A 12,456-nucleotide genomic window follows, 5' to 3' on the forward strand; every position below is an offset into this window, starting at 1 on the left:
GCTCGGGAATAGTGTCCACGGGAAGCCCTGAGCTCTCACCGCCGTCATCATTTCCTGGCTCTGAACTCCTCACAGGGCCACTGTCCCCTCCTCTTTCCCCAAGAAGGACCTGTTTCCACCTATCTATCTACCTCTGGGTCGGGTGTGGTTCATCCTCAACCTCCACCTTCCCCTTTCTGCAGCTGCCCCCTCTCGCGGCGGCTCCTTTTCTTCTCCTCTGGCATTCCTGCACTTTCTCCACCTCCCTCTACCAAGGCCTCCTGCCAGAAGAGCCTGCCAGATTCCCAACACAGAGGCTTCATTGCTTGCTTCCTCCAAGTAGCTGCATTTTTACAGGAGACCAAACCTGAGGTCGGAGGAATTACTCTCTTATGTTATAACCACAGTTCTCAGCCACCGGCAAACTTTTGGGGGAAATCATCTCTTGAATGGGCAGAGAGAGGTACCTCTTTGGAAACCCTAAAATGTTATCACAAGGTCATGGATCCTTGTGTTCAGAAGAGCCCAGCTTTTAAGTAAAGCAAACTCTCTTGGTGAGATACATGTGTATAGAGAGTTTTTTCCCAAGGACCTACAGCACAGAGGGGCAACCTTTAAGAAGACATTGCTTTTCACGTTGGAAGTGGATGCAGTTTTGTTTCTTCTCCTCCATCCTTTCACTTGTCCCAGGTAACACCAAACCTCTCCACCTGTGCAGTGTTTCCAGTTTATGCACTTCTTGAACCTTGGGACTGGAGGAGAGGAGAAATGTTAAAGCCTATTGGCGAACTCCCTGAAATGTGAAAATATGAGACTTTTTTCCTAACATCTCAGGAAAAAATCAAGAATGCAGTGGAAGGGGGACACTTTTCTCTGAACTTTTCTTTTTCCCACCTTCATACCCTCAGAGAAGGTAGCCAACAAAAGAAGGGCCTCTTTCTTGTGGACATACCCACTTACAGTAATGGAGAATATCTCTGATTTCTCGAAGACCTAGAGCAAAGCAAAGATTCCAGAATTTTCCTCCATCAGCCTTACTGTTTTTTTTCCAGCCTACACAATCATGAAGCCTATGTTTATAACTAAACATTTCTCTGGCGCCTCCTTTTTCTTATTTTCACACCATCATTGGGGCTCAGTGGAGCCATTCTGGCCTCAGCTGCTCATCTGCCTCCACACTTGAGAGTATTATTAGGTCATTTCACAGCCTTCTCCTTTGCAGTCAGTATTTCCAATTCTTTTTAGTATTTCCTCCTGATTATTCAACTAAAAATAATAGAAAATCATGTTCAAAGTCTTCTGGTATCACAAACCAAGCCCCCTTTTCTTTTCCAGCTTGAAACCATTTGAAAACTTCAAAAAAAAAATACTTTTTTCCATGACTTTGCATAGATTTGGCTATAGCCCAAGAGATAAAAAACCCACGATAAAGGATCTTCTGGTGGTGTTTCTAAACTCAAGCCAAACCCAGCACGGGATGAATGGCTCTCAAGTAGCCTGACTGTAATGGAGGAGCTTTGGCAAACATTCGATCTACATCTGAACTTTTGGCTCCTTATAGCAACAGGGGATGAACAAACTGAATTAGGGAAATTAAGTGTGGTAGGGAGTAGGAAGCTTCAGCCAATACTAAATATTAAACTGAATTAAACACGTTGGAGGGCCAAGAAATAGCTGCTAGTCCTTCATGATTTCTCATTTATTTAGATCACAGTGTTGTGTCTCCTGCTGGGATCAGAACAAAGTGACTGAGAGAATTTTCTGAAGGCTACTCCCATCTGAAAGGTCCAATGTGATTTAGTTGACTCGGGGGGTTCGGGAACTTGGAATCAAACTCAACAAGAGCTCTAAGTGGCCAAGAGCTAATCCCAAATACATCACAGCCCCAAACAAGGTGTCGAAAATATGGCTGACTCTCAGTTCTACTGCCGAGCTCTTCAATGACTTACTGCATTTTTCTACCCTCCTTCCTCAATTTCTTCCTCCTTGGAGAAGACGCGATGACCCCTGGTACCCTTGAAAATGAATGGTTTCAGTGATTTCCTCTGTAGACGTCTCTTCAATCCTTGCTTTAAAGGCTGGTTGCAGTTTGGTGGGTTGAGTGGATGTGTGGGTTAACTGGCTTCTCACCAGGTCTTGTCAGCCCTGCCTCAGCTAAGATGGAGGCTTCAAACTTGGGGAAACCATTTACTAGCTCTGTCAGTTCCTCAGTTGCCCCTTAGCAGGACTGGTTCCTAAGCTAAATGAGCAAGTATGGAAAACATGGAACCTCATGGCTTCCTTTCACCTGTCCTTTGCATGGTCTTCTCCTTCCACGGGCACCTTAAGGTGGATGCCTTCAGGTGTGACCACCTCCAGGAGAGGACAGACCCGGGGTGAAGATGGGTGGCGAGCCCTTTTCTGTCGAAGTTGCCTTGTCTACAGCCAGCAGCCCTTTTCAGGGAACCCTCAGCAGAAAGGCCATCAGAGCTTTCTCATTTTCTTCCTGTAAAGACGAGTTCTCAAGCAGGAAAGAACATCAGTGCTTACTTTACAGGGGAGCAAGCTGAGACCCAGGGAGGGTCAGAGACTCATCCCGGCTCTCACACCTGGGTGAAGTGGCAGAGCTCAGATGGGAAGGAGGAAGTCTGCTCCCGGGGCAGTGCTCCCATCTAGTGCTCCTCCACATCCCGTGCTGCCCCCCTCTGGGTACCGTCCTTAGAGTGCGTCCGCTACACGTTCTGGATGGCCAGCCTGTCATCAGCTTCCACCAGGCGTCTTAAGCCACTGCTCCGAGTTGGCCTGGAAGGGACTCTTCATTGAAAGCCAGCATATGTTGGTGTCCTGGTCAGTGTGCAAGTGATCCGGGGACGGATGGCCTTAAATCATTTTATCTAAAAGTAGCCAGTGGTTTCAGGTGGGCTCCTCACTCTCCTAACTATCTTGTGAGGCTCTTTTTTTTTTTGATGCAGAAAGTAAACAGAACAATGTCAATGAAAATACACTCACAGCAACCACGGCATATGAGATGTGGTGGAAGGGAAGGTCGAAATTTTTCTGTAACTGCAGAAAAGCAAACTAACCCCAAAGGATCCTAATTTCAGAGGAAGAAAAGAAGAAAATAAGGGAGAGAGAAAAGATAAAGTGGGTGTGTGTGTGTGTGTGTGCGTGTGTGTGTGTAAAGAGAGAGAGAGGGTGGGAAGGAAAATCTAAATGAGAGAGGGCGTTCTTGTTTTAGACCTAAACCACACTCAGGGGGAATTTTCTGTTTGCAGGTTGGAGTGTCTGGGGCGTTTCTCTTGCATGGCATGTGTGATCTTACAGTGCCAGGCAGTGTTCCAGACCCCTCTGGGAGAAACACAGCTTTTTCGAGGAGGCAGAGCTCATGGCTGGGGATGGCTGTTCCCCGTTTGTGCTGTAGTGTTACAATGTACTGACAAGGATGCTGGAGAATATTTGGCTCTTCCGGGGTGGAAGGGGTTCCTAGACAGTCCAGAGGACGTTTTAGTAACTAGTCACTATGGGGTCTTTTGCTCTGGAAAATCAGGATAATAAGAGATAGGTGAGACCTTGAATCACTCTTCACTGGGTACCTAACCCACCTCTCAGTGACACTAAGGGAAACAAGGGGACCGTTCAGCCTGAGATGTAATGTCAATATGAAAATGACCAGGTTTTGTGTGGTTGTTTTTTTTTTTTTTTTTAGCCGCACTGCGCGGCATGCGGGACCTTGGTCCCCCGACCAGGGATTGAACCTGTGCCCCCATGCCCCCTGCAGTGGAAGCTCGGAGTCCTAACCACTGGACCACCAGGGAATTCCCCAGGCGGAGCTGATTTTTTTTTTTTTTTTTTTGGCATGTGGGATCTTGGTTCCCCGGCCAGGGATCTAACCCGCACCCCCTTCATTGAAAGAGCAGATCTTAACCACTGGACCACCAGGGAAGTCCCAGCCAGGTTTCGTTGAATTGGGTTTTTTGTTTGTTTTTTGTTTTTTTTTAATAAATTTATTTATTTATTTATTTTTGGTTGCGTTGGGTCTTCGTTGCTACGCCTGGGCCTTTCTCAAGTTGCAGCGAGTGGGGGCCACCCTTTGTTGCGGTGCGGGGTCTTCTCATTGCGGTGGCTTCTCTTGTTGCGGAGCACGGGCTCTCGGTGCACGGGCTTCAGGAGTTGTGGCTCACCGGCCCTAGAGCGCAGGCTCAGTAGTTGTGGCTCACGGGCTTAGTTGCTCCGCGGCATGTGGGATCTTCCGGGACTAGGGATCGAACCCGTGTGCCCTGCATTGGCAGGCGGATTCTTAACCACTGCGCCACCAGGGAAGTCCCTTTTGTTTGTTTTTTAACTAGTGGCTACTCTGCTCACTTGATTTCTCGAACTCTGTTAAACTCCTTTCCGGCGCTCATGAGTTCCTCTTCCTCTCACTCTGCTGGTCTGCAGCAGCCAGCGCAGGGGGGTGGACAGAGGCTGACTCTCCCTAGGGAAATACGCGGTGGAAGATCTGTGAGCGGGCAGGGCAACCTCTGAATTCCTCAGTGGATCTGATAGAAATGAATACAAGCCCCAAACCAAGAGATCAGTGTACGAGTAAAAAGGCTCAGGTGCCGTGTTTGAGACCATCTCTCTCCATCAGACAGAGAAAGGAGCTGGAACTCCACATCCCCACCCCGCCCTCGCAGCAGCCTCCATTCCAAAGCCATCTCCTCCTGCCTCCCACATTTTTTCCCTGCCTTGGCGCAGCCTCATCTGCCCAATCCCTGCCCCAGACTCGCCAGCACTTCGAGTCCCCTCCACAGCAACCCACTTTCTTTTATGCTCTTTTGGCATGAGTGAGTCCTTGCTTCCCAATCACACTGGAGGGCCTCGATTGTAGACACCGGGTCCCATACATCTTCCTTTCCCAAACTCCTCCGTGTGGTTCCCGGGCACGTAGTCAACCCTCTTAATAAGTGAGGGTTGGTTGATCGGTTGGTTAGTCAGTAAGTGAAAACTGCCCTTTGAAGAACAATGTAAATCAGGCTTCCCTGTCTGGGGGAATGCCTATCACAGAAAAATGTGAAGTCCCAAATCTCAGATCACCGCATCCTCACATTCCTGAGAAGTCTCCGTTGAGTTCCCATCCAAGTGGTGAGCCAGCAATGCAGGCAAACAGCCAGGGGCTGTGTATCCAGCCCACTAGGATGAAGGCAAGGCGCACCCTTGTTGGAATGGGTTAGGGATGATATAGGGGGTTTGCTTGAGTGCACACCTGGGGGAGTTGAGGGGAGAGGGTGTCCTCTGGCCCTAATACAATACTGAGTGTTGGAATTCAGATTTTGGAGTCAGACTGATCTGCGTTTGAATCCGAACAAGGGCCCAGAAGGAAACAGGGTCATGTGAGCACAAAGGTTGAAAGTGGAAGCTGTGTGGGTGGTAAGATCCATCCCTGATCTGTGTTCTCTTAAAGGTGGGGCTCACTCCATTCTCCCCCATCTGTCTCCCATTCACAAACACACCCACCTACTAAAACAGAGTCCTGGAAGGTCCTCTCCAAGTTTTTCCTCATTAAAAAAAAAACTTAATTCCACGTCCCTGGTCCCCACAGTCTTTTGCCATCTACCTCACTTCCCCAGCCAGGTCTCCATCCCGTGGCTGTCATGTCCCCTTCCCAGGGAGGTGCTGCCTCCTCCACTCTTTGCCTTGAGCTCCTGGGTCACCCCTTCTCCGTCCAACCCGCCCTTGCCTTTTTTTCACTAGAACTACAGGGACCCGGTGGACATCCACCCTCCCTGCCAGCATCCTGAGGAAACAGGCTGAGGTTTACCTCCTGGGCTCAACAGAGAAGGAAAGTGACCCGTGCAGGGCAAAGAGCCATCTGAGAAAGGAAGCTCTTAATCAAACACAGATATCAAGAATATTAGCAAGGGGACTAGAGAAAATTGCTATCAAAGTAAATTGCTTTTTGTACAAATGTTCCCTTTACTGGGGTTTTCCCCAGTGTGTCATTCTTTCTTTAAGGCTTCGTGAACAGATGCTCTTTTGAAAATGTTGATTAACTTATCCTTTTTTTGACCCCTTCCCACTCACCCAAACTCCTGGGAGCAGTGATTATGCAAAAAGCCAAGTCAAGCCTCTAAAGTGTCCTTCACCTGAAGTAGGCTTTGATCCTCCAGGGGCAGAAATCTCAGCCACATCTGGGCAATCAATTTCATAGAACCTTAAAAATGGACCTATTCCTGGGAGGTCATCTCATCCAGTCCTCTGCCCACAGAGACAAGAGGCTGTGATCTCCTGGGACAAAATGTTCTCATAGTCATTACCATCCTCTTACCTATTTTCCACTGAGATCAATGCCACATCCACTGCTTTCCAGCCCATGATCAATAGTGTCTTAAGAGTTCTTCCCTGAGGGTGTGAGATGGAGCAAGATGGCATTCTAGCCTCCAAGAATTTGTCACATCCTTGGCAAAGACTGAATCCCTAAAAGCAAGAACAGGATGAGGCCCAAAAGTCACAGGCAGGAGCCCCGCAGTTTTCGTCCTGGGCTAATCCACATATTCTTATCCAATGTTCTGCATCTTCTAACCGTGAAGCTGTTAAGACATATGAGCATCCCATAAAAATGATTAATTGTTGGAAATGTGATGGTTTTCTTCCATGTTTTTTATTTCTCATAAGGTTAAAAAAAAAAAAAAAGCTCCAGGTTGATTTCCACAAGCCAGATTTGATCCCTATGACAGACACCACCTGCCTCTTGTTGATTCATTTTTACATCTTCATTCCAAGGACACAGCCTGCGTTGTAGAGTCCTGGAGAATAACACAGGGGCTGGGCATTGAGGTGGGGAAGCTGTCGTGGCCTGCAGGTGCCAGTTGTTGTGCTGTAAACATGCCAGGAACAGGCTGGATTTATGGAGGATTGGTGCCACGTGGCGTCCATCTTTTCAAGTAGGGTCTTAGCAAGTGGTTTTCCGCATCCCTTACTGGCGACCAAAAGGATGAGAATGTGCTTTAGCACTTTGGCCAGGAATGAAGAAGACTTCGAACATGATGAAAACCACTGCCTCCAGGGAAAGACTGAATGTCAGGTATGGCAGTGATGGATTGGTCCTCAGTTCAGGTCATAGTCAAGTAGATCTTCCCCGAGGTGTTGTGCAGATGAGGGAGAAGTTCAGGCTGGTCTGAAGTTCTTGTATTCCTCTTGTTTGATACTCTAGCTGTTTGGAATTTGGGGTTTGTGTTAAGCCTTGATTTTTTTAATATAAATTTATAGTGCTGACATCGAGGTAGTTCACCTGACTTGGGGTTGAAACTCCTGAAGGGCCACATACATTCACTGGAGCCATTTTGACCTGACAGCAGGGACAGGTATAATTAACTTGTGAGACAGGAAGAAATGATAAGACTCTTTTCTTCACCACATATTTGATTCTCTTTTTTAGTGTTTTACCATTTTAGACAGGTAATTTCCATTGGCTCTGATTTCTATAAGATGGACAGCATGGTGAATAGAGACCTGAATTATCCTCCCCATTCCCCAAAAGATTATCATAAAAAAAGAAAAAGATAGACAGTGATAATCCTGGGGAAAATTCTGAGTAAATTAACTTAGCTCTGTTCAAGCCTGGGCGAGTCAGATTGGATGCCCATGTTTGATCTATTCTAAACCGTGAAGAAAGCCAATGGGAAAAATAGACTGGGAAGGAAAGAGAAGGGATATTAGCACAGACATGGAGGTGGACAGGCGTTATAACAGTCTTTCCAGTTCTAGTTCTACATTAAAACATGTAATGATGAAATGTGATTTCCTTAAATTACTTTACATTTATTTGAAATCCAGAGGAGAAAGACGCATACTTTGTGCCCACTTAGATGCGTGCATATGAGGAGGGGCCGTTTGCTATATGAAATGAACATCGCAGTCATGGCAACTGATGACGGACATGAGAGACCACTGAAGGTGCCTTAGATAAAACTCAGACCTACTTTGGTTGTAAACAACAGTCACTATAAAGACACACGGGAGCATTTACTTGGCGCTAGAGGCCTTTCTTATTGTTTCTGTTCTTCTGGTTATCGTTGGAAGTAAAGACAAATCATTTAAAGGGGAAAGAATCCAGTAATGTACATACTAAATGACCTAGAAGCAGAAAGTGACTCTTGAGCTGCCTGCAGTGCTGGGGAGTCATCCTCAGCAAGGAAACATCTCTGCCTTTTAGCCACGGCAATAGAACTTGTTATAACTTGATTTTTTTGGTTTTCTCTTCCGTTATAGTGGATATCCCGGAAATACATGGGAGAGAGGGCTACGAGGATGAAATTGATGGTGAGTATTGCTATGATTTAGAAGATAATCATGACAGTCAAGTTTGGCTATAAAGACAAAAACAAAAATAACATCCGGGGTATTGGAGGGCCAAAATTTAGAACTATCGGCCAGAAATATAAGTGAAAAGAATCCAGAGAGGAATGAAGAAACCATCAATTGCTCTCTCAAGGTCAAATTTAGCGATTTAGAAAGCTTATTGAGTTCCCTCTGCCTAATCTGAAACAGGTCTCCTACTTTGGGCAACTTTCGACACTGATGAACTTCAAATCTGAATAAGCCCTTTAGAAGTGAAAGCCGGGCTTCTCTACACATGTCTCTGCTTGAACCCACTGACCTCCTTCCAAAAAGGGCCGAGTGAATGAGCGTCGCTGAATATTCTCTCAGGCCTGCTGTGGTTTCCAATTCCATGGCTTTCAGGAACCCTTCTCACACTCTCCATGACTCCAAGTTGGGGCTTGTTGCAGGATTTAGGTTTCTTGTCCACACTGCCCATCTCATGTTATCGTATTTATTCCAAGCTCTATTTTCCTACTTCAAATACACATACTCCATGAGGCTGAAGCAAGAGTCCTGACTGGAGGGGCACTGAGCAAACACGCAGATGTAATATCTTCCCTCGACTCAGAGCAATGCAGGTCTCTCTGGGAGTCTCTGAGTGCCAGAGTTGATCCCCAAGAGAGATCACCAAGGTTCCCCTCAAAGAACAGCTTTAGACCAAGATTGATGCCTTTAAGAAGAGCAGTTTATAGAGCAGCTGTTTTGAACCTGACCTTAATCAAACACTTCAAGTGTAGCTATAGAAACAGAGTGACTAACCCAAACAGCACCTTGTTAACTGAATGCAGACTCTCCCTGCGAAGCCCGGTCTAACGTTCCTTTTATGGGCAAAGCTGCACAACTGGCCTTCACAGAGAGGCTGCAATAGATCAAGCAGCAGAAGCCCTAAGATGGGGTGGAAAGAGTAAGGGATGTGGATGGAGAAAGCCTGGTTTATTCTCCTAGTTTAACTGCTTGTTAACTCTGGGGACTTGTGTCACCTAGTCACTTAATCTCTTTTTTTTTTTTTTTTTCACTTTTTTTTTCACTTAATCTCTTAAAACCTGTATTTCCTCATCTATTTTTTAAAATCATAATATCACCCTGCCTTCTTCATGGGATTATTAGGAAATCCTACAAAATTCTCCATGAATATGGTCATGCCTTGGCCACACTATAGAAGTATAAGTATATTAGTTTGCTGGGGTGGCCATAACAAAGTACCACAAACCGGGTGACTTAAACATCAGAAATTTATGTCTCCAAATTTCCCTGTTTTATAAGGACACCAGTCATACTGGATTAGGGCCCACGCTAAGGACCTCATTTTAAATTGATGACTTCCGTAAAACCCCTATCTCCAAATAAGGTCACATTCTGAGGTACTAGGGGTTAGAGTTCAACATCTGATTCTGGGGGGTGGGACACATAATACGCAGCAGTAAGGTTAAGATTTAGGTCGAGAGGTCTGGTGGCTCAAAAAAATCTGCTGCTTGGATGCCCAGGAATGCTAACTTGGGAAACTCACTGTGTGAAAATAGCCTCAGCCTGTTCTTTGATTTAACCTGAAGCAGTTGGAAGTAGGGATGAGGAGGCAAAGAAAGAAGGGTGCCCAGAACACAGGGCCGTCCCAGGTGCTCCAAAGCCTCCCTGAAGCTTCTGGGAAAATCTGAGCTTACCTAATGTGAATCAGATTCTTTAAGTATCTAATCCTTAGACCATACTTACTCTGTGCTGGTCACCAAGCACTTTGCAAATATTAAGTCATTTAAACCTCCTAACAAGCCAGTGAGGTTATTAGTAACGCCATTTCACAGATGAGAAAACCGAGGCAAAGACAAGTTAAATAACTTGCCCAAGGTTACAGAGCTAGGATGAGGCAGGCCTGGGCTTTGAAGCCAAGCCATGTAGTTCCAGAGTCTACAGCTTAGTCCTGGGCTCTGAAGAACCTCTGAACTGGGCTGGGGGAGCCTCAGTTATTTCACCCCGAAAGAAGCAGTGCCTGCAGTCTCTCGTGTCCTTTATGTCCTAGACGAGTACGAGGTGGACTGGAGCAACTCTTCTTCCCCGACCTCCGGGTCTGGGGCTCCTCTGGCTGACAAAGAAAAGAGCTGGCTCTACACCCTGGATCCCATCCTCATCACCATCATCGCCATGAGTTCGCTGGGCGTCCTCCTGGGGGCCACGTGTGCAGGGCTGCTACTCTACTGCACGTGTTCCTACTCAGGCCTGAGCTCCCGCAGCTGCACCACGCTGGAGAACTACAACTTTGAGCTCTATGATGGCCTCAAGCACAAGGTCAAGATGAACCACCAGAAGTGCTGCTCGGAGGCCTGACGGACTGCACCCAAATCGCATCCGACGTTTCATTCCAGCAAGAGGGGCTAGTGAAGATGACAATTTTTTTTCCTTTGGAAACTGAATGCCATAATCTTGATCCAACCGATCCAGAATACTGAAGGTGTGGACAGAACAGACAGGCAAGTCGAGGGAGGAGGGGAGATGCAGCCTTTCAGGGGGTTGTGACCCACCTAGGACCGTGTGGCTGACTCATTGCTGGGACAAAGACAGGAGCTCATCTCTTTGGGGGTCACAGTTCTATTTTGTTTGTGAGTTTGTTATTATTATATTTCTTTGGTCTATGAGCAACTCAAGAGGCAGAAGAGAATGACTTTTCCAGTATAGAGTAGAGCAGGGATCAATAGTCTCTGCTTTCTCTTTTTAATCAACACTTGGAAAGCAAAGGGTCTTTTCAGACTTTCCATCTTTAGAAAAAAAAATTCCAAAACAAAGCCGTTCAGTTTATCCCGTCCTCTGATCGTCTTATGACTTCCGGGATTTGCTGTGGTATAGCTTCTGCCAGCCAACTTGACAAGCTGCCGTTTCCAGTCCTAGCATTTCAGTAGGATGTTGTTGCCTTTAACTTTTTTTATCCAGGGGAAAATTGCCATTTTAGGGTCAGCATGAACAGCTCTTTCTTACATGAGATTTGAAACAAACCAGAAAGGAAACTTCACACGTCAAAATCCATAGAAGCGCCTCCGTGTTAGAAGCGGACAAGCCTTAACGTGCTTTGTGAATAGGAGCCATTCATTCAATCTAGACCCAGAATTTGTGGCTGTGAGGCTACTTTGTGGGGCCTCTGGTGGTGGTTTTGCTTTTCCTTTTCCTTCCTCCTTGTTGTTCTAAAACATACACACATGCACACACACACACACACACGCACCATACGCACACACACACAAGCACGCACACATATATACACATGCACTCATTTGTCAGGTCTCTAAGCCCCAGGAAACAGCATTATCTGATATTCTCTGAGATGGGGCTGGGGAAATATAGGCTACTAGTATGTTTCTCCATCAGTGAGATGTAACTGGCGACCACTGGCTGGAAAGGCGAACAGTGGAAAGAGAAAAAGAAGTCCATCCTCTGGGATCATGCAAAGGCTGAGAGGACCGTAAGAGACGTTGTGATAACTCCGTCTCTCCAATAGGCTAGTAAACACTGACTCCTCCTTGGCATGACAGCCGCCACCTTAACCTTTCAGAAGCATCAGAACTAGGATGTCCGTGAGCTGATTCTGACCAGAAGTCTGCAAGCACTGCGGACCAAAATGCTAATTCTGCTTCAACCCCAGAGAGACCTATGTTCTTACACACACACACACGCACACATTTATGTATTTTTTTATTAAGTGCCTTGAAAGAAAATGAAGAAAACGTATTTTCCTTCTACGTAGAAATCAGTGAATACCATACAAGCTAAGGCATTCCTCTGTTCCCCTGCCCTGACCCAGCGGCTCCACGCCCAGTTTCCCCCGCATAGCTGATCCTACCGATGGAGTAAGCCCTGCCACCCGAGTGCTAGTCATAGCCCTAGATGACTCTCAACTGCTCTAGAAGGGGAGGCATCCAGAATCGCATGAAACTGTGTGAAGGATAAGATTGTCCACGTCAGGATCCAAATCTTGATTTTGTAGTAACGCCTAAGGATTGCCTGCGTGCTGGAAATACATTTGAAACCCAAACAGTATGCCCAGCCTATTGCTTATCAGTGGTTAAACTGTCAGACCATTTTTGCTGCTATGGTCACCCACAATTTCATTTGTCTCATACCCAGGTGTAAGGGGAAGGGTGAATGGGACCGGCTGTT

General features: G+C 46.5%; 1 protein-coding gene across 2 annotated transcripts in view; it reads left to right on the forward strand.

The window, feature by feature from the left end:
- NRP2 (neuropilin 2) overlaps positions 1 to 12,258 on the forward strand; it is a 114,257-nt gene extending 101,999 nt beyond the window's left edge. For both annotated transcript variants that reach the window (XM_036857708.1, XM_036857709.1), the window contains exons 16-17: positions 8,209 to 8,259; positions 10,331 to 12,258. In XM_036857708.1, coding sequence (XP_036713603.1) covers positions 8,209 to 8,259; positions 10,331 to 10,635 — 356 coding nt within the window. In that variant the 3' untranslated portion in view covers positions 10,636 to 12,258. The remainder of the gene's footprint in view (positions 1 to 8,208; positions 8,260 to 10,330) is intronic.
- The last annotated feature ends 198 nt before the right edge of the window (positions 12,259 to 12,456 follow it).

The sequence above is a fragment of the Balaenoptera musculus genome, chromosome 7 (genome assembly GCF_009873245.2).
Source record: "Balaenoptera musculus isolate JJ_BM4_2016_0621 chromosome 7, mBalMus1.pri.v3, whole genome shotgun sequence".
In the NCBI taxonomy this organism is placed as follows: domain Eukaryota; kingdom Metazoa; phylum Chordata; class Mammalia; order Artiodactyla; family Balaenopteridae; genus Balaenoptera; species Balaenoptera musculus.